At 40.1% G+C, this 21,647-nt stretch overlaps 2 protein-coding genes across 6 annotated transcripts in view; both read left to right on the top strand.

Moving 5' to 3' along the window:
* The window catches only part of Cadps2 (calcium dependent secretion activator 2), a 542,094-nt gene that overhangs the window by 180,625 nt on the left and 339,822 nt on the right, over nucleotides 1-21,647 (top strand). The gene's annotated exons all lie outside the window — the stretch shown is intronic.
* On the top strand, nucleotides 467-2,680 carry Rnf133 (ring finger protein 133). The gene has a single exon (XM_052722149.1). The coding sequence runs from the start codon at nucleotides 763-765 to the stop codon at nucleotides 1,906-1,908; it is 1,146 nt and encodes a 381-aa protein (XP_052578109.1). The 5' UTR covers nucleotides 467-762; the 3' UTR covers nucleotides 1,909-2,680.

Raw genomic sequence — 21,647 nt, 5'->3', positions numbered from 1 at the left:
AGCTAAAGGTTTGCCAAAGGGGCCACAACCCACAGATTGAGAATCACTGCTTTAAAAGATTAAAACAAGACAAAACCAATAAATATCTCAGAAATCCTATATCATTTATTTGCATGCTTATAAAAAATTGACAGCCACCAAATATATCAAGTTCGTGTTATAGATCTCACTGATTTTTAGGCTCATTTGGTCACAGTCCTAATTTATGATTCTATGTCAATTTCAAACTTAATTTTGTCAGAAATGTTTATTAATGTGACAGTTGTAGAGTATTCTTACGTATGATTTGAGGTTTTTACAAAGAGTCAGTTGCAGAAATTTTTTTTAAGTTTAATGTGCTACCTACAACCATTTTTTTTTTTTATGACTCAATGATTGAATCATCTTATAAGCACACCCAAACTACCTATAGCCACAGTGGAAACATTTAAGCCAATACATTTACAGTGTGCTCTGAGCTCTTACCCAATTGGCTGCTTGGTCTTTTATGTCACAATCACCTCATGCAACAACAGTAAGCAGTTTCTAAAGTTACAGTGGTGAGAGGGATTTCTTTACTATCTAAAGTTTTTCTCTCTAATAAAACATCTGAAACTCAGGACATCTTTCGAAATCTCTTGCTGAAACATGTTGGAAGACGGCGGATCTTGTTTTCACCCAGAAGATACTTTTTCCTTCCTCATTTTGAATTGATTGTCAACAGATGTGGCAGCCACACGCTTTGGTTGGGTTGGCTCTTAAAGTCACTGGTGAAGGACAGAGATGAATCCCCTCCACACTGGCACTTGGCAAAACAGCGCCGCATCTTTCTGGCTTCTGAAATTCGGTTTGGTTTGGCTCCTCGGTCAGAAGTGCTGCACAGCAAGTGCAGTTTGGACTGCTTACATGAACATCTCATTTCACGTGGGGAACCGCATGTTGTCAGAGCTAGGGGAGACCGGGGTCTTCGGAAGAAGTTCCAACTTGAAGAAAGTAGCAGGAGTCGTTGTGCCACCAGAGGGAAAAACTCAGAATGCTTGTGATCCCAATACCGGTTTCATCCGGCCGCAGAACAACGAGCCCTGGATTGCACTCATTGAACGAGGAGGTTGCACCTTCACACAGAAAATTAAGGTAGCTTCTGAGAATGGAGCCAAAGGAGTGATAATCTATAACTTTCCAGGTACTGGCAACCAGGTTTTCCCCATGTCTCACCAAGCATTTGAAGACACCATCGTAGTTATGATTGGTAACTTAAAAGGCATGGAAATTCTGCATTTAATACGGAAGGGGGTTCTTGTTACCGTCGTGGTTGAGGTGGGGAGAAAGCATATTATCTGGCTGAATCACTATTTTGTCTCCTTTATGATCGTCACAACCGCTACTTTAGCATATTTCGCCTTTTATCATATTCGGAGACTCTGGGTTGCAAGGATTGAGACCAGGAGATGGAAGCGGTTAACAAGAGAGCTCAAGAAAGCTTTTGGCCAGCTGCAAGTTCGAGTATTAAAAGAGGGCGATGAGGAAGTAAATCCGAACGCGGATAGCTGCGTCATCTGCTTTGAACACTATAAGCCTAATGATACAGTTCGTTTTCTCACGTGTAAACATTTTTTCCACAAGAATTGCATCGACCCCTGGATCCTAGCCCATGGCACGTGCCCCATGTGCAAATGTGACATTCTGAAAGCTCTGGGGATTCAAATGGACATTGAGGATGGAACAGACTCTCTGCAAGTTCTGATGGCAAGTGAGCTGCCTGAAACCTTTTCACCCCTGGAAGAAGAGACAAATAATGAACTTCCTCCTGCAGGAACTTCAGGAAAAGTGACCCATGTCCAGGAGCACCCTACTTCTGCAAACTCTGATAGCCAGCCTCCTGCAGCAGAGGAAACTGGCCATCCTTCACTTGGACAGCATGACCTTTGAGCAAGTGGATTAAACAAACCTGTTTGTCAAATCAGATCCTCATACTGACAAGCCGTTTGCTTGAAGTGTGCTTTGTGTGTGTGTGTGTGTGTGTGTGTGTGTGTGTGTCATTTTCCGCCACTCTGCTGATTTTCCAAATCCACTGTCAAGCTTCAAATACAGGGGAAAGAAAACCTGGCAGGATTTTATGGCTTTTTACCTCTGCTAATTTTAACTTTTTGGCAATGTATTATTCTTGTGAGTGTGCCCATGTTTATTTCTAGTTAACCTGTGTTAAAACCAGAGTCCAACTCCCCCCCCCAATTATGTTTGTGTGTTTATACCTGGCTTTATTTTGGTAAGAAAGTTGTTAATATGTTTTTTGCACTTTTCTGGTAAGAAATCGTCAGTTATCTTTCACGTTGTAGCAATGGTAAAAGTCAATATATTATACTATAGTAATTTGATGTCATTATGTTGCCGTGCTTTTTTCATTCTTTGAAATGAAAATTTGTTATACAGAATTCTTTTGTTTATCCTTGATCAAGAGTTCTGTTCAAGCAGTTAGTAAGTTTTATATAACAGTTATCTGCATAACAAGAAAATCTTTAGAAATAAAGTACTAAAACTCTTTAAGAAAAGTACATATTTTAGTGCTTAATATTGCTTATGAGTAATATATGATCATGATTTGTTGAATAAAGTTATATAATTTCTGTGATGTTTTGTCCTGTCATATTTAATTTCCAGGGGTTTCAGTCGTCACCCCAATTAGTTTTTTTCTTTTTTTGTCCTTAATAAAAATGTTTTAAACATGCCAGATTATTTTGAAGAATGTAGCTCAGTGTAGAGTGATAGTTCTGACATATTGGGCTCATGTTAGTTGTGCTCACTGTATTTAGTCTTGCACAGTGTATGGCACTCAGGGGTTTTTGGATGAATAAGTAAGCTTAGGAATATGAAAGTATAGATATTTTTCATAGTATGTTATATTTTAATCTGATAAACTAAGCTGTTTATTCCCATTGTAACAAATAATGGAAAACTGATTCTGAAATTTTATTTCCAAAGTCACATTGACAAAAATAGTAAATTTTAATTTTAGTTGAGAATTCATTGTAATGTCTTGCCTTGCATAGGAGTTTAGCATAATTTCAGTGAGTCTTTGAACTCTCTTAGGCAAATACTGGAGTATGAATTATTGGGCAGAGCTAGAGAGACCTAGTGAGTATGAATTGTTCATACTCTGTGAATTGTTCCTTGCATAACTTGGCTGCAAACACAACCCAACAGAGACTATTAAAAGAGGAAGGGCATTCATGCAGGGCCAGGAGAGCCAAGATACAGCAACACTTGGGCAGATACCAGGGTGAGGTCACATCTTCCTGTTACATACAGGCCTTTGTGTTCCTGACCCTGAGAAGGTTTGACTGCTAATCATACAGAATACCAGGTTTACTGAAGGATTTAGCAGGAACTGAATTTCCAGTGTTTTCATTTTTTTCTTAGGACAGTGAAGTTATTCCTTACAGTACCTACTGTCAGTGAGAGAGAAGAGCCCAGAGGACTCTACAGGAACTCTCCTTGGATGATTAAATACTGAATAGATAAGCTGTCATCCTTAGACTGTATGGTGCCACTGGGAACTGGGCTTATGGATTAGCTTCAGTGATTTTCACTGAAGCTCTGGAGATGTTGGGTTGGTATCTTCCAGAGTACTTGGCCAAGGCCTTGAAGGCCTTGGGTTCCATTTCCAACATCACAAACACTACCACTAAAAAAACAAACAAACAAAAACAGAAAAAAAAACTTGAAATGTGTATATCTGGTACTGTGGCATTTTGTCATATTTTCTAAACATAAAGTTCTAGGATCATTAGAGCTCCTTGCAAATTTACATGAGGTCCTTATTTGTAATAGGCATAGTGTATGAGGCACTTACTTATCCTTTCCTCTCAAATGCCACTGTGTTCTCCTTTTCCTCCTCTGTAGCCTCTTGGCTTCTCTTTTCCTCTTTTTTCCTTCCTTTTGTCCATCACTGTCAAGCTTAGACTTAACTCCCAGCTTTAAGAAATTACCATGGGCCGGGCGGTGGTGGTGCACGCCTTTAATCCTAGCACTCAGGAGGCAGAGCCAGGCGGATCTTTGTGAGTTTGAGGCCAGCCTGGTCTACAGAGCGAGATCCAGGAAAGGCTCAAAGCTATACAGAGAAACCCTGTCTCAAAAAAAAAAAAAAAAAAAAAAGAAAGAAAGAAAGAAAAAGAAAAAAAAAAAAGAAAGAAAGAATTTACATGGTTCACTTATGTAAAAGATTATCTTTTGCTGGTATGGATAGTGAGCATTTAACAGTATATATCATGGAATTCAAGAATTTTCAGTGAATTCTTTTAAGGTTGGTTGGAGTTTGTATTAGAGATGGGAAAGGAGGGTCAGGTCTGCGAACTTGGAAACTGTGTGTCTGTGTGTCTGACAATGACATTAAGTGTTCTATAAAGCTGCTGCTTTCTTATGTCAAAACAAAATAGCAGCTTCAGTCCTGCCCTTCTAATGATTCGTTGTAAAAAAAATCAAGCACTTTTATTCCAGGTTGATTTTATTTGTGGGTTTAGTAATGAGGAACTGGAATTAGTTTTGCTCTGTTAGATATTTATTATGATGGCAGATATTGGTTGTAGTTGAATTTTTACCTGCACTATATAGGCAATGCCATTTTGTTTTGGACCCAAATATAATGCAAAAATATTTTGCTTGATGATATGGAACTGGAATATATGATGTTTTGGCACAATGCCAATACCATAATGAGTTTACTTTTGATACTTTTTTTTATAGGTTTTAGTATTCTTCAGTAGTCAGTGTTTTGTTTCCTGCCCCCACACCCCATGATCAGTAGGATTTTTTTTTTAATAAAAATTAAATTTCTTTTCTCATCATTAGTGGGACAAATTGTTTAATTTTTTTCTGAAGTGAAAAATATTCTAGTATATTTTTACCTGTTATTGCCTGACTGAATAGTACTCATTAAACATAAACTGTAATGATAATATCTTTTTGTCCTGCTGTAAAATGGTTGTAATGATCCTAAAAAAAAAAACAAAAAAAAAAAAAAACAAAAAAAAAACATGCTGGTCAATAGCTGTTTGAAGTAGTGGGAGCCCTTCATAAGATCTAGTGAGCCAGGGATCTGGCTAGCCTGATGAGCACACTGTATATTTAAAGTGGTCTCTTTCCAGACATCTGATTATTGAAACAACAGAAGGAACCAAGAAGAAGAATATTAAAGTCTGGGGAACTGAGAGAGGCAAAGGGGAAGTCTTCCCTTGTTGTTTCTGAGAATCAATCATTATTATAGAGATGTCCTCCTTCTGTTTCATTCTTCACCAATAAGCACCTCTGGGAATTTTAAAAATGCATTTGTTTCTTTTGTAATTACTGTGATTCCAATGTTTCGGTCTTACTGTTTAGAAATTATTGCATTTGCTACCATAGGAATATCTTAAAGCATAACTGGCTTTCAGAGAAAAAAAAAGTGGCTTTGTTTTGTTTTGTTTTTTCAGTAGGGGACATTACAGACATCTCATTTACACAGTTACACCTAACTTGTAACACCTCTCGCCCCAGGTGACCTCTGGCAGGCCAAGAGGACACTGTATGCCCAGTCAGCGTAGGTGCATCCTTGTCGATCACTAAGGCCACTCTGATTTAGTAACTGCTCTGTTTGGTTATTTCACCTCCATTTCAGCAGTTGTCTGCTCTGTGTGTGGTGTGTATGTGTCTGCGGGGGCAGGGATTGCTTGGGGATAGGTGGCTACATATGTAAATGGCTGCATGGAGATGCCAGAGGTTCATGTCAGGTGCATTTCTCGATTGCTTTCTGCCTTACTTGGTGAGACAAGGTCTCTCACGGAACCCAGAGCTCATTGATTTGGCTAGACTGGTCACCCATCAAGCCCCAAAGGTTCTGCTGTCTCTGCCTCCCCAGCTGGAATTATAGGTGAGGATTGTGGTTCAGTTTTTTTTTTTTTTTTTTTTTTTTTTTTTTTTTTTTTTTTTTTTTTTTTTTTACATAGGTGCCAGGGAGCGAATGTAGGTCCTCATGTATGTATGACAAGTACTTTATTCTCTGGGCCGTTTCACCAGCTCCCATCAACATTGTTTTTGCCACATATCAAGTTGTGTTGTCTTTGAAAACTTACCAACTTAGAACACTGTTCTCAGAATTTCCTCTTAAAATCTGCTTGACCCAACATCCCCACCTTTCCATCAGGCTTGCTTCTGACTCTCATTGTAACAAAGATCTCCCTCAGCCACTAGCACTTCCCCTTCCTCTTGTTCTTTTCCAGCGTGATACAGAATCAAATTTCAAGTTGTTTTACCATCCAAGTAAAGCCACTGCATGCTTCCCCTTTACCGTTTTCATAGTATCATTTACACTTAATCAAAGTAGCCGCTTTTAATATTTCCGCTCCACAGCAGCCACTTATTATTTGAGTTATAGTGGATCTTTATTATCTACTTTTGACAAGATCTTTGCTCCTATTAAAAATTAATAACCTTTTGATCCCCTTCTCCATTTTCTGTAGTACAGTACTTCTAAGCCTAGACTGCATATCCGAATAACCTGGAGTTAGTTAAAAAGGCTCAGTGCCCCTACTGCACTTAAATCTCTAGACCAAGACATAGACCCAGTCTTTATAAAGTTGTTCAGGGGATTTCAGCTATACTCTAGATTGAGAACTAGCACAGGACTATAACAAAGAGCCTTGGCTGTTTAATTTCCTTCAAGATGACTTGATTTCACTTTATGAAAAGTATTTATGTAGGAATCAAAGTGTAAATTTAGGAAGGGTTAAGCTTCACTGAAAAGAATTAAAACACACTTCTGGAAATTAGAGATACATTTCACCTGGAGAAACAAAATCTGCCTTCTGAAAATATTTGAAGTGGAAGTACTTCCAGGTTTGAAAAAATAATTCTCAGTACCAACAAAATGGTTCGGTGGGTAAAGGCTCATACCATCAAGTTTGATAGCCCAAGTTTGATTCCTGGGACCCTGGAAAGAGGAGAGAACCTACTCCACAAAGGTATCCTGTAGGTTGTACATTCACATTCTCATTCTCTCATTCTCTCGTTTTCTCTCTCTCTCACTGTCTCTGTCTCTGTCTCTCTTCCCCCCCACCTCTCCCTCTCCCTCTCCCTCTCCCTCTCCTCTCTCCTCTCTCCTCTCCTCCCCTTTCCTCCCCTCCCCTTTCCTCCCCTCCCCTCCCCTCCCCTCCTCTCCCCTCCCCTCCTCTCCTCTCCTCTCCTCTCCTCTCCTCTCACTGGTTCATGCATACTCATACACACTGTAGTTTATATGCACACACACACACACACACACACACACACACACACACACACTGAAAATGTAATAACATCTTTCTGCAGGAGGGAACAGTGGGAACAAGTGTTTCATAAAGAAGATCAAATGTCCAATACAGTTTTGGTTGAGGACTTGATAAGACAGGAGATTGAAAATTCTATTGGAATAAACAATTGTATTCAAGTATGAGCTAAGACAATAATAGGCAAATGGATGAGTTGCCTCCAAGATACCATGCTCCTCATTTGCTAGTACAAATTTTCCATATTCCTTATTGATGACCAAGGCAACTGATTTCAAAACTTTTCCTGTAATTTTCTTCCTCTATTTATCACCAATATAATAACACACCAATGATATAGAAGAGGTAGAGATGGGTCAGGAGTAGTTGAGGAACAGTGAAGAGTCAAGGATGACCTCCCTCTTCTAGTGTGTGCCTCTAGGTTATAACAGTAACATTCACCAAAATGGAAACTAACAGATAGTGCAATGTGTGGTTTATATATAAACTCGGAGAATGCCAAATTGAGAAAACAATAGAACTTCTAAGTGATAATAAAGAACTGGAAATGTAGTTCTAGCCTACTAATTAAATTCATTTTAACTAAAACAAAACAGCCAAAAGTTGATGCATGGTAAGTAGTAAGTTGTGATTTACTCCCTCATTTTCACTCAAATTCTATTTATATTGTGTTGATTTTCCTGTTACATTCTTAGTTATTTTGCCTGCCTTTCCACACAGTATTCCTGTTTGTTATGGTGCATGACTGCCAACCTTTCAAACCTATGTCATAGCCTAGATGAAGTTGGCAAGTAATCTAAGAACGGTGAAGGAATAACTATAGCTAAAGTGTTCCAGGGTACAGTTAATTCAGTTATGTATTTCTTAGGTAGGAACTCACATAGTCATCACAATAACTGTAAGATTGGCACCAAGTACCCTATTTTTTAATTTCCAGATACCTTCATGCATATTAGGCAAGTGTTCTATCACCGTAACCCGGGCAGGTCTTGAACTTGATCCACCACAGCAGCTGCATTGCAGTCCCATATGACAGAGTCTGCTAGTGTCTCTGTTCTCATGATCAGGATGTCAAGATGGGGAGAGTACCCAAATGATGCGGTCAGTTCCATGATAAAACTGTACTTGTATTTAGCATAGTAGCATGGCTCATTGTTTTAACATCTACACAATGAACTTGATTCTTTAGCTTTTAAGTAAAGGAGACACTATTAGCATGAGTGCAGTTTTGAAAGCTTAAAGGATAGAGCCACATAAGAAAAACCCCAGCTAAAGGCGTTGGCAGTGCTGACTGAGAAGCTGGCAGCTCTCTTTTGTGAAAAGCAGTTATTTACTCAGAGGGTTTTGATGTGAGGTGCCTTTCTCAATGAAGTTTGAAAGGGTAGCAATTTTCATAATTCTCTTGCTGTTTGATATTGGCTGTTTTAAGTTCGGGCATAAAACACAAATTATCAGCCGGGCGATAGTGGCACACGCCTTTAATCCCAGCACTCGGGAGGCAGAGGCAGGAGGATCTCTGTGAGTTCGAGGCCAGCCTGGTCTACAAAGTGAGTTCCAGGAAAGGCACAAAACTACAGAGGAAACCCTGTCTCGAAAAACCAACAAAAACAAAAACAAAACACAAATTATCTTTTCTAAAAGAATGTGTGTCATCTCTATCAAGTCATCTGCATTTATTTTCTGTCCCCAGTGAACACCTCAGAGCCATGGTGAGTCCCACTACAGCAACAACAATCAGCATCACCTGCACCCTGTCTTAAGTTTCACTTAGGTAAATGCAGTCAGAAATGTTGGGGGATCCATTGGACATTTTCAGTGAGTCTTCCACTGACTCTGATGCACATTCAATTTTAAGAATCTCATCTAATCAGAGGACCTGTTCCTTTTAGCTAGAATACATCACACACTTGTAATCAGAACTAATATTAAGTGAAAGCAATTATGAATATTAAAGCAGTTGCTATTAGTACATTAAGTTTTGAGATGAACTGAAGCACATTTCAAGTGTGCAATTGGTCTGATTTATGCATATAAATGCTTCTTCCAGCTCACATTGCTGGTTCCTTTATTCACCACCACTATCACATCTACTAAAGAAGTTGTGAGGGAAATTAATGGATTTTAGACAGATTAAATTTCCAAATCAGAATGATAGAAAATATCTGAAAAACAAAAATGGAGCATTATACACAACTATGCAGCCACTAATAGAAGAGGATAGTTTCCAATTCCTCTGTACTGGGTTCTTAAGATGTATGGTTTGGAGCCAGGCATGGTGGCTCACACCTTTAATCCCAGTACTTGAGAGGCAAAGTTGATCTCTGAGTTCAAGGCCAGCCTCGTCTATAGAGTGAGTTCCAGGACAACCAGGGCTACTTAAAGAAACCCTGTCTCGAAAAACAAACAAAAAAAAAGATGTCATGATTTGGATCTTAAATGTCCCTCTAAAGACTCATATGTAGTTGTCTCCAGTTGATGGCACTGTTGGAGGTCACCTTCTGGAAGTGGAGGCCAGCTGGACCAGGTAGCCTCCCCTCACCCCATTCCTGGCACTTCATGGGATGAGCAGCTTTCTCCATGTCACTTCTTCCCATGATGTTCTTTCTGTTTTGCTACAGGCTCAAAGCAACACAGCCAAAAGACCATAGACTGAGACTTAGGAAACCTTGAGCCCAAATAAGCCTTTTAAAGTTACCTCATGAATGTTCCATCCACAGAATCCTCTCTCATACAGATATGTGAATACTAAACCAGTAGGCCAAAGATGACATTCAGAAGGGACTCATGCAGACTTCCACTGGTCCTAGCTTCATACATACTAGGTGGTGTTCAGTTAAAATAAGTGTAAAATGAATGACTGGGAGTGGAAGTAGCCAGGTGAAGGTGTGTGGTGTCTTCAGCTGCATGAATGACAGCAATGTTTCTCTAATAGAAATTAATCACTACTCTTTCATGATCGTGAGATTTCACCTGTGTAGTTTGTTGCTCATTGATCCATTCAGTGAATACTGGTTGCTTGAAAAATTCTGTGCTACCAGCTAGGTAGTCATTACTGTCATGGGGCTCACTTTGTAGTGGGAAGAAAATATGCGTTATGTTAAAGAATTGTAAGTTCTTTGGAAAGAAAACCAATCACAGGAAACTGAAGCTAGAGTTGTGGTTTTATAAAGAGTTATTACCAAGAAGATGAATAGTTGAATGGATCTCCTACTTAGCTTCAGTTGTCAATATAACACAAACAAGTGTTATCTGGAGGGAGTCTTAATTGGGGGATTGCCCCTATCAGATGGCCTGTGGGAATACCTGTAGGACTTTTTCTTGAAAATTTTAAAAAGTATGATGTAGTGGGTAGCTGTTCTGACTTTGACCTTGAAGAATTGCTCCTAGTGAGGCTGCAGGTAACTGCCACACTTGCCTATGACCTGCCCCTGGGGTGTGACTGAGACAGGACCCCTTAAAACCCAAGATGCATACTTGCCAGCTCTCTTAGCTCCTTGTGATCCTGGGTGCTGGATTGCAGACCAAGTCAGAGTTCTCCAGAGAACCATGCTGGACTGTACCTCACCTCTCCCAGATCCTGTAACTGACCCCTTTATTGGTTGTAAGTTACCTTGAAGTAAACCTCTTTTAACTACCAGATAAACTACGTGGAATTGCCTCGTCAATTGCTGCTATAGTATATTTATGGGTGTTTTGTCTACATGTCTGTGAACCAAGTGTGTGTGGTGCCAATGGGGGCCAGAAGAGGACTTGAATTATAGAAAGTTATAAACTGCCATGTGGGTGCCAGAAATTAAACCCTGGGTCCTCTGCAAGAACAGCCAGTGCTCTTCACTGCTGAGCCATCTCTCCAGCCCCATTTTCTTGATTTTTAATTGGTATGGAGAGGCCCTACCTAGCCCATTGTTGGTGGCACCACTTCTGGGCTGACAGTCCTGGGGTGTGTAAGAATGCTAGTGGCTGAGTCTTTACCCATAGCACTCTTAACACACTTGATCTTATCTGATCTTGGTAGCTAAGCAAGTTTGGCCTGCTTAGTACTTGAATAGAACAAAGCTGGCTGAGCCTGAGCCATGGGAACAAGCCAATAAAAGCAGGATTTATCCATGATTCCCATGTCTGCCCCTCCTTGAGTCCCTGCCATAACTTTCTTCAATGATGGATTGTGACCTGGAAATCTAAGCCAAATAAACCCATTCCTCCCTAAATTGCTTTTAGTCATGGTATTTATCACAGCAACAGAAAGCAAACTAGAACGGACGTGAAAGAAATAAACGATCCCATTCACACAAACTCAACTGTGTGCAATGAAGAGCCAGCAGGGTGAGGAGATCTTCCTGTCCCATCAGGGACACCTGAGACATTTAGTCTGGAAGCCAGAGGAGTGTGTTAATTGCCATTAAACACTTGTATCATGGCCATGGAGCAAATTTACAGTTTCTTTGTTATTTCAGAAGTTAGAATTAGTGGTGAAAATATCAGCTGTAGGGAGAGTGTTGCCACCAGAAAACAGAGCTTTTGAGAAGTTAGTCCTGACCACTGGTTATTCACCATGCAAATCTGACTTTTTCTAAGGAGCTTGATAAATATTTGGATATCATCTCCATGGTGGTGGTGGTTTTGGTGATGGGGTGGTGGTGGGTGGTGGTAGTAGCTTTGGTGGTAGGGGTAATGGTGATGGTTTTGGTGGGGGGTGATGGTGAGGGGTGGTTTTGGTGGTGATGGTGGTAGTGGTAGTGGTTTTGGTGGTGAGGTAGTGGTGGTATGGGGGTGGTTGTTGGGTGTGGGGTGGTAATGGTAGGGTGATGGAGGGTGGTTATGGGGGAAGGGGGTGGTGGTGATGGTGGTGATAGTGGTGGTGATTTGGTGGTGGTGGTGTTGTAGAGAGGTAATTCAAATTTTATAAAGGTTATTGAATTTACAACTTCCAGGTCCCTCATAGTTTTAAGAATCAGATTATAGGGTTAAAAAACAAAAATATTGTTTTCCATACATAGTTGCCATCTGGTGGAAAAATAAATAACTACAAGAAATAAACAGGAAAAGCCATTCAACAGATATTGATTGAAAGGCACAACACACTAGGGAACTTTAGTCAGTCAGTCTGGAGTTCATTTCCCTTGAATTTAACAGGCTGGTTGCTCTTAAGATCAATTTACTTTATCAAACTTTTTCTCTTTCATTTTGAATTTTTGGACTTTATTCCTTAGCTGCAGATCCTTGGGTTATGATGTGTAAATAATCTGCCATCTTCACCATTCATGTTTTATGAACCTGGGGTCCGAGAGGGTAGTAATGTGGTAATTCTGTGGAAAATACAGTGATTCGGCTTATAGAATTTCTTCTCCAGCTTCACATGTCAACCTCATATTCTAGTCTTCTAAAAGAGGAGTTTTTTGAGACATTGCATCTCAAGCAAATGGCCAATATTTATTGGTTTTCCAATTAAGTGTGGAATGTATTATAATAGAAAACCGTATGTTTGACTTACCCTAATAAAAAGTTTAACTGATAATTGGATTTGTAAAACAACAAGTTGAGTGAGGAGTTGCTTGCAGAATCCAGATCGTTGGTGTATGTATGCTCAAAACAGCTCTGTCTGCTTTTCCATATATTTAAACATTTTCATAATAAAACACTGGTGGATTTGAAGGTCATGGTGATCTTGTATCACCTGTAAAGTTTTTAAACTGTTTACTCATGGTGGCCCAAGTGACTGTGTGGACCACTGATCACATTTTGAGTATCACTGCACATGAGAATGTACACCACTGAAGAGTTTTCCTTCCACAGATGTGTGTTTGCATCCCTGGATTCAAACAGCTATGATTTGAAGATGTTGGGAGGGGGAAACTACACTTGTTTTGAATCTATAAAGAGTTCTTATAAATATCTTTTAATAGAGAACAATGACTATATTTACATTGTATTATGTGTTGCAAATGGAAAAGATTTGTAGTATAGAAGTGAATGTGTATTTGTTACATTCAAATAGTGTAGCAGGTCTGAGCATTGCTGATGGATCCCAGGAGCAGTTCTATGGAATATTCAGGGACAACTATTTTTATCTATTTTAGCTCATCTAATACTAAAAAATAATTCTGAGAAAATTCATGTCACCCCATTCCAACAATGAGGAAGCAGACACAGTGATTTTGTACTCCCTTTGTGGTTCATACCACATCTTAAAATCTCAGGTCTTCCAATGTGCTTTACGTTTTTACTTCCCAGTTGGTGAGTGGAGTAGCTCAGAGCGCAAGTGAAATGAACAGAATGGCACGGTTGAGTTTGGAACACATTGCAGCTTTAACATGGAAGGAGGGGTGACATATTTAACCATGGGAAATAAAACTTACTTAAGAACTTATTGCAAATTATATTATTGGAATCTAGGTGTCCTATATTTAAAACTCATAACACAATAACTATTTAAATAATAATCTATACCATTACAATGAAGACAACAAAAAAGTCTTTTCTTGGTAGAACTTGCAAAAGAATGTAGCCCAGCCCAAGATGGCTCAATCTTTCTTTCGGGGATGTATTCTTTTCTTCTGCTTTATTTGTCCTTTCCTCTAGTTTTTTATAGCGTTCTTCCCGTTTTTTGTTTGTCTTTTCCTCAGTTACATTTGTGATTCCTTCTATATAAGCCTCTACCCTCTTCATCATGTTATTCATAAGGTTGTTTTCTTCTCCTTCTTCCATTTTGTGATGTTCAGGTCGAGCTGTTGGAGGAGGGCTAGGTTCTGGGGATGTTGTACTGCTCTTCATTTTGTTGTGTGTACTTCTGCCTTGACGTCTGCCCATCTCCTTGTGGATTCGTTCTTGGTCTTATCAGCACTCTTGGTCCAGACAGAGCTGACAGATTCAGGAAGCCTTTCTCTCTTGTCTAGATGGGAGCTCCTTGGCGGGATGGGAGCTCTTGTCCAGGTGGGAGGTCTGGGGCAGGATGGGAGCTAGGGGCAGTCTCTAAGTCTCAGGAAGTAACTGGGGTCTCGGGCAGATGGGCGTGGGGGCAGGTCGTGGAGATTGCAGGGTCTGCTGGGGGTCTTGGGGAAGGGGAACCTTCCGCATGGGGGTGGAGGGGATCCTGCCCGATGGCCAGAACCTGGGGCCAATTTGGGCAGTTCTTCCCCGGAATGGCTGGTGCCCAGGGATGGGATCTAGGAGCAGGCCTCTCTGGGTCTGAGCCCAGACACTCACCTCTTGTCCAGATGGGAGGTCCAGGGCAGGAAGGGACTCCATCTTTCTATCAAGCCGTGAGACATTGTATTAAATATGGAAAGAATGCAGACTATTGCTCCTCTTCACAGAGATCACATGGCTTTTCTTCCTTTAAGAGTCCCATTCTTGTGTATTGTCGCATGAGTTGGAAAACCAGATAGTGTCCAGTGACCTATTGTTTTGTGTTTGTGCTTCTAACAAGTGTCTCGATTTCTTCTTATGTTTCAGTCTTAGTAGTTAGAAGGCCAAGAAAAATTTGTCATTGGCCTGAGCAAGTCTTAGGCTGATCAGTAAGTTGGAAAATACCTGAGAAGGCAAACTAAAGGACTTACTGTCAGCTGACACTAGAAGAAAGCTTTGGAACAACTCCCTAGCATTGATAACATGATGGGAGTGCTCAATTTATTTTTTAAAGCTTTATATTTTTCAAGTAGCATCTTTCTTTGTATGGATGGAGACTCATCTTAGTCTCTACAGCAAAACTTGGTAAGATTTTGACAAGTTTTGGTTTAGGTTTGTTCCAAGAGCTTTAGATTTGATATGTTGGATTTAGGCTAGTTCTAGGGAAGGGTCCTCTAAGATGAATTCTTTTCTAGGTTCCTAATAAATGTCTAGATGTATCTCTTATTTACAGTACCTTTTTTAGTAAAGGAGATTATTTGTGGTCAATATAAAGAGGGTTTCTTCACATTTGATAAGGAATGAGGTTGGTTGTCAGTGGTTTCCAAGCCTTTAAGATTCACAGATTCGAAAAGAATCTCTGCTAATATCTAATGTCTCTTTCTTTTTCATATATATATATATATATATATATATATATATGTATTATGTATATATATACTTTATTAAAAAGTGCTCTCACTGCCTAATATAAACCGCTGTCTTATCCCTAAGCTAGCATAGAGATTTGACTACAAACTCTCTTGGGATGACTACCTCAGTGTTTATCAAGGTAGATCCATTTGTGTGCCTGTTTGTCCCAGGCAAATGCATGCCATTGTCACAGTAGTGATGACCATACCCAGAACATGATTTGCTTTGATATGTGTTTATTGGGGAAGGAACAGATAGAGGATGTTGAGGACCAAACAAGTGTTTCCCTTTCTTGGAACAGAAAATACCTTCTTCGTCAGGACAATGGAAGAGAGAACTGGCAAGAGGAGGTTAGTTAGGGAATGGAAAAAATGAAGCCACAGGGTGCTATCAAAGAAACCTCTGGCTGGGTTTGGTTATTCAGAGTGACCAGATACAAATGTAATTTGTATTCTGCAAAAATAAGAATTGTTTGATTTTTTTGTGATACTTAATTTACCATTATTGTTATGGAATTCACGAATTGATAGCATCTGAAAAATAGTTAAGAAAAAAACATTCTAAATTTGATTCTTCAAGGACATTACAAATTATGAAATTCACGAAAAACAATGTTTTCTTTGGCATTATTGAGAAGAGGCATCTCTTATAAGTGGGACTCTTGTACTTTCTCAACATCTTCCTGCCTGAAGACATGCTGGCAGCCTTCCCAGGAACCATCTCATAGATAGCCACAGTGATTTGCCAAGAAGATAATGTTTCTCTAGTCATTATGAAATCCTTTTGAATAAAAGAAGCAGTGTGCAGTTCAGATCAGTGCACTGTGCATATTAAGTGCTTCTATACAAAAGTGTATTTGAAATCTTATTTGGACAGCTAGGCAGACTTGGCCTTTGAAGATATTGTTTCTTAGAGTCATCATGTTCAATTTTGTTATTAGTTCCTTGCGACTTTGTCAAGATTTCAATTATCTTTTTGGTATGTGAGCCAGGCAGATGAATGGGAAGAGTGGCATTTCAAGAGGGCCATGTATAATTAAATTTCACCAAAATGTGGAGAAACATAACATACAGGGTATGTTAAATGCTCTCCAATGTTAGGTTGATAAACACCCATACCCATGCTGAATTGGTTTGTGTGGAATTTTCACAAGAAGATCACTGATTGGTAATTCCACAGGTGTTGGTCATTACATAGCAGAACATCTTGGGTATACAATGGAGGGGGTGTAAGAAAAATAATTAAAATAGTATTATCATTAAATCCATAGGCCAAGTTCCCCATTCTTTTTTCCCAGAGGCACTGTGTCTTTAGTCTAGCTACTTCTCTGTTTAAACCACTTAGTCTGAAAAAGAAAATTATAATCTAGAAAACAAAGAGTGATTGTGTCAATTAAATGAAATCATGTCAGAGATCTCTAGAGAGACAATGCCTGTCCATCAATGTATTTTTTTTTAAGTATGATTAGTTCCCATGTAGCCTACATCCCTACATCTAGGTACCTTTGAGCTTTCTCAGACAGAATTTCAAAAGTGATCTTTTGTTGCAGAGCAGAAAACTGTTTTGTGGAAACCCCAAGACTAGAGACCAGCTCTATGATCAGCCTCGACTATAGCCATAGTTTGCCTGCCTATAATAGCTCTTGTGAAAGAATGTTGGATTAAGATATGTGACATTTAATGAGACTTGGCATATCAGTGTCACACAGTATCTTAACTGTGTGACATATCGTATATGAAAAGCTGTTTATAAAAATTATATATAATTCCTTCTATAAAAACAGCACTTGATGTAGGGAATTTGATTACTAGACTGCAAATTTTACTTTGCTAGCAATATGAATCTCACGCCTCCCTTTGGACAATACTGGTTTTGCTCCCTTTCCTCTGGGATGTTTTCTCATCTCCCATTCAAATGGATAAGTTCCATGACTTATACTTTCTTCTTGTAACATATTATAGAAAATCTCATTGATTTGTTAGTGGATGAATTATGAAAGTGACTAGTGTTCACAAATATTCTTTCACTGTGTCACTTATTTCCTCCTTTCCAGTGTTTTTTTTTCCTGGTGCCTCTGGCATTGGGTTGCATCCTGGACCTGTCTTCCACTTGTCTTGCAGCTCTGCACCCACAAACTGTGGCTCCTACTCTCAATATTAGGCTTTTCTCACTTTTTGTGACATCTTTTCTCATGATTCTTTCCTTTTGCAATATTGTTCCCATTGTATGCATGCATGTAAAACTAAATCAGTATGCCTTCCTGACTTGATATATATTTTAAGCATGCAACAGAATGAATAGAAGAATTAGATCACCAGTCACTTTCTCTTCCAAACAACTCATTCAAAGCTTACTTGCTCATTCAATAGATATTTTGTAAGTGCTTGCTCTGTGTGTGACTTGATGCTTAGGTCTTACAAATAGTGAAATGAAATAGTTTCTGACTTTCTGGGATTTATTGATTAAAACATATGAGTCCACTAGTTAATATTTAATTGTTAATTAAATATTGTAGTTGCAATGTGAAAAATACTTTAAAGGAAAAAGGAAGTGTTATGTATAAACCAAGATCTGGTCATGCTAGGGTGATGGGAGAGGAATCTCTGAGATCTACAGATAATTAAATGATGATAAAATAGACTGTAAAAGTTTTGGATGACTAGAGCATTGAAACAGATTCACAGAGAGTGAGTTCCAGGTAAGATAGAGAATTGGCAATGTTTTGTAAGGCTATAGAAACCTTGGTACCACGTTATTTTTAAATTGTTGAGTTGACGTGACCTGAGGTTTCTGTTGTTGTTGTTTAATATTAATTTTGTATCGGTGAAGAAAATGTGTTGGGTAAAGTAATAGTGGGACTTACTGTCAGAAATCTCCTAAGCCAGGCAAACCAGTGAAGAGTCAGTTGACAGTTTAACCATAGGAAGAAACATGAAGAACTGTTGTGGGGAGGTGAAGAGGTGAAAAGGGATTGAAGGACCCCTGGGGTAGGATGAGTGGAGTGCAGTGACAAGTTGTGTATGAGCAGAAATAGCCTGAGGAAAATGGGATTGTCGGCAATGTTTTCCAAGTCTCAAGGATAGAAATCGGTATGTCACACTGGAAGGGGAGGCACAGGGGTGTGGGGAAATGTTTTAAACTGACTTGAGACTTGGGAAGTTAAAGTGCCCTTAGGACTTATAAGAAGAGGACTCAGTAATATTAGGGGTCTCCGCCTGTAGCTTACAGTGAATGTGGATGGGGGTGTTAGTGGGTCACATTTTGTGGAGATGCTGGAAGCCAAGTGGAGTGCCCCAGAACTGTCAGATGGTGATCAGCGTGATACCTCTGAAAGGAAGTGTACCATCAGGGCAGCAGGCCCTGCTTCTGTGTGCAGTGCCAAGAGAGCTGTTCTCCACAAAGCTCTTGTATTCTGGAGTCCATGCCTTTTTAGCATGGCTTTACCTCTGCTTTTGGTTACAGATTTTTGCATCCCCTGGTGTCTCTCCTGCAGCTATCCATCTCTTAGGACACGATCTTTGTTACTCAAGAGTCAATCATCTTCAGGCAGTTACTACTTTTTCAACACACCCTTTTTTTGAATCCTGATAAGTGACAGGCTTTTTTTAGACTTTAGACTCATCAGCAAACAAAATGGAATCAACCCTATTGGCACCTGCTTTTTACTTTGGGACGACATATAATCAATAGATGTCAGCAGTGTTTTGTGCAAAAAAAATAAAACAGGGTAAGAAGGTAAAGAATGATGAATGAGAGATAGAGGGAGGATATGGCTTCCCCTTTTTTCTTTATTCTTCTCTCATAGATATCCCAACCACAGTTTCCCCTTCCTCCTCTCCTCCCAGGCTCTCCCCTATATCTCCTGTCTCCCCCAGATCCACTCCCCTGTTTCCTTTCAGAAAAGAGCAGGCCACCCAGGGATATCAACCAAACGTGGCATAGCAAGTTACAATAGGACTAGAGCTTCCTCTTAAGAGATGATGGTAGTGAGACCCAAGTGAAGTAAGAGGATATGCCTTGTGGATGTGTGAGTAGGTATCTCTTCCTTTAGAACAAGTCATTTCAAAACTATCAGCATAAAATCCATGAACTATCTCGTCTTTTCTCAAGTAAGAATCTAGGAGGCAGCCTGGCTGTGTGTTTGCACTTAAGGTTTCTTAAAAGGATGAGATCAAGTTGTCAGCTATTACTGCCAACACCTCAAGGATCAATAGGGACCGAAGAATTAGCTTTCCAGTTCACTGACGTGGTTCTGAACAGACTTCTGTTCATTAAGGGCTGTTAGACTGAGGACCTCAGGTCCTTGTTTCACAGCAACTTTCCTCCCGAGGGGCACACGTTGAAGGATGAAGAGCAAGAAAGAGTGCCATGGCCTGTTCCAACCTCATCTCAGAAGTGACTCAGTGTTAGTTCTGCTGGGTCTTCTGTGCTATCAAGTTGCCTTTCCTACTTCTTGAGTGTGATTTCTCAGCCTTGCTTCTCTCTGCTTTGATACGTCTTTTTGCACCCTGATAGGCCTCTCCACCAACACAGCCATCCAAATCAGACTGAATCAAGAAAAGCCCAGGTTTAAGCGTTCCTGGGTGATTCCCTGGCTGCTCAGAGAGGAGACCAAGATGAGAGACCAGAAGAACCACATGTCTATTTTCTGGGATACAGCTTATATACCCTGTGGGAGTGGTCTTGAGCCTCTCGTGGAGGAGCTGTGTTTGGTGGGCTTTGAAGGGGCGAGTTTATGGAAAGAGATGGGAGAGGGGAGTTGAGGTGGATCTTCCACCAGAACATTCCAGACTCTTGGGGTATAGGGTTGCCAGGGTGCCAGGGGTTGAGGTGGAACTCTCACCCAAACATTTCAGACTCTTTGGGTATAGGGTTGCCAGGGTATCAGGGGTTGAGTAGAGCTCCCACCCAAACATGCTTCTCTCAGACTTTCTTTTCCATTCACACTTTCTAAAAGCACAGTTTAGGGTTCCTGTATCAGCTTTATTGTGTCTTGTCCCCTTCGCTCCCTCCTGCAGCTGGCTCTTCTTCCATTTTCGGTTCAATAAATGTCCCGTGCCCAAGGTGACCTGGGAGCAGGAAACAGCAGACAGATCTGTTTTCATTTGATCTGTTTGTTCTAGAGGCCTCTGGTTTTTTCTTGCTGCTGTCTTTGGAAGTATCTCCTGGCTTAGCTGATAGTGTGTGTGTATTTTGCTTTCTGTTTGCATGATTCACTGCTACTGGATACATTTTTTGTTGGTTTTGTTTTATTTAATTTAGTCATTTAAAGGCTTTTGTTCTTCTCTGTACTTTTATGATTTTATCTTAACTATACTTTTTTTTTTTCCTGACCACTACCCAAACCAAATTAGTTAGGTATTCCTAACACTTACAATATCTACCACTTTGATTTAAAAAGTAGATACACTTTTCCACCTTTATTATTTATTGTAGTTACAGTTATCAAAAGAATGCAAATCTTACTTCCCCACCTTAGTTTCCATATCTAGTAACTCACCGAAGTATTCTGTCATTCTGTCTCCTCTCCTCCCTGCCTTGCCTTCTTCCAGCCTTGTCCCCCTTACACTAGTTCATCAAGGCTGCAGTCTCCTTTCGGTCATGGGTTTCTGTCTTCATCAAGGCTGCAGTCTCCTTTCGGTCATGGGTTTCTGTCTTCATCAAGGCTGCAGTCTCCTTTCGGTCATGGGTTTCTGTCTTAGATCCAGTAGTTTGCTATCTGCCCTTGTTGCTGGCACCACTGTTTGAAACATACTTCTCAGTGTGTTCACACTAGGTCATCTAGCTACCCTAGGCCCCTGCATTAGTAAGGATTCTTTAGAACAGTGGTTCTCAACCTGTGGGTCAGGACTCCTTTGGGGGTCACGTATCAGATATTTACATTACAGTTTATAACAGTAGCAAAATTATAGTTATGAAGTAGCAACAAAAATAAATCTATGGTTGGGGGGGGGGTCACCATAACATGAGGTAGGTTGAGAACCACTGCCATTGAGGAAGAGAACTGATAAAGTGAATAGATATCACAATGGGGATTGAATAGATGGGCCTACATGCTATAGCATGGGTCATCAGGCTGTGCACTGCAAGGCTGCTCAGGCCATGCGGCTGGATGACTCAGCAGTTCTCATTTAACACTGAAAGCCTAGAAATATAGTCAGGGAGCTGCTGGTCTCGTCTTTGTTGGAAGGCTGAAGAAGGTAAATTCTGATGTCAGTAAAATTCATCAATAGTCACACTAGCAAGGAGTGAAGGCCTATAGGATAAATCGGCACTGGTTTTCCCTCTGACCTCTTTATGTATTGAATGCCCACTTGGGGAAGTGCTGCCTACCCAGTA

The sequence above is a fragment of the Peromyscus californicus genome, unplaced genomic scaffold, assembly GCF_007827085.1.
Source record: "Peromyscus californicus insignis strain IS unplaced genomic scaffold, ASM782708v3 Scaffold_6__1_contigs__length_162567912, whole genome shotgun sequence".
Classification (NCBI taxonomy): domain Eukaryota; kingdom Metazoa; phylum Chordata; class Mammalia; order Rodentia; family Cricetidae; genus Peromyscus; species Peromyscus californicus.
The sequence above is the reverse complement of the archived record's forward strand: the minus strand, read 5'-3'. Positions and strand labels throughout refer to the sequence as shown.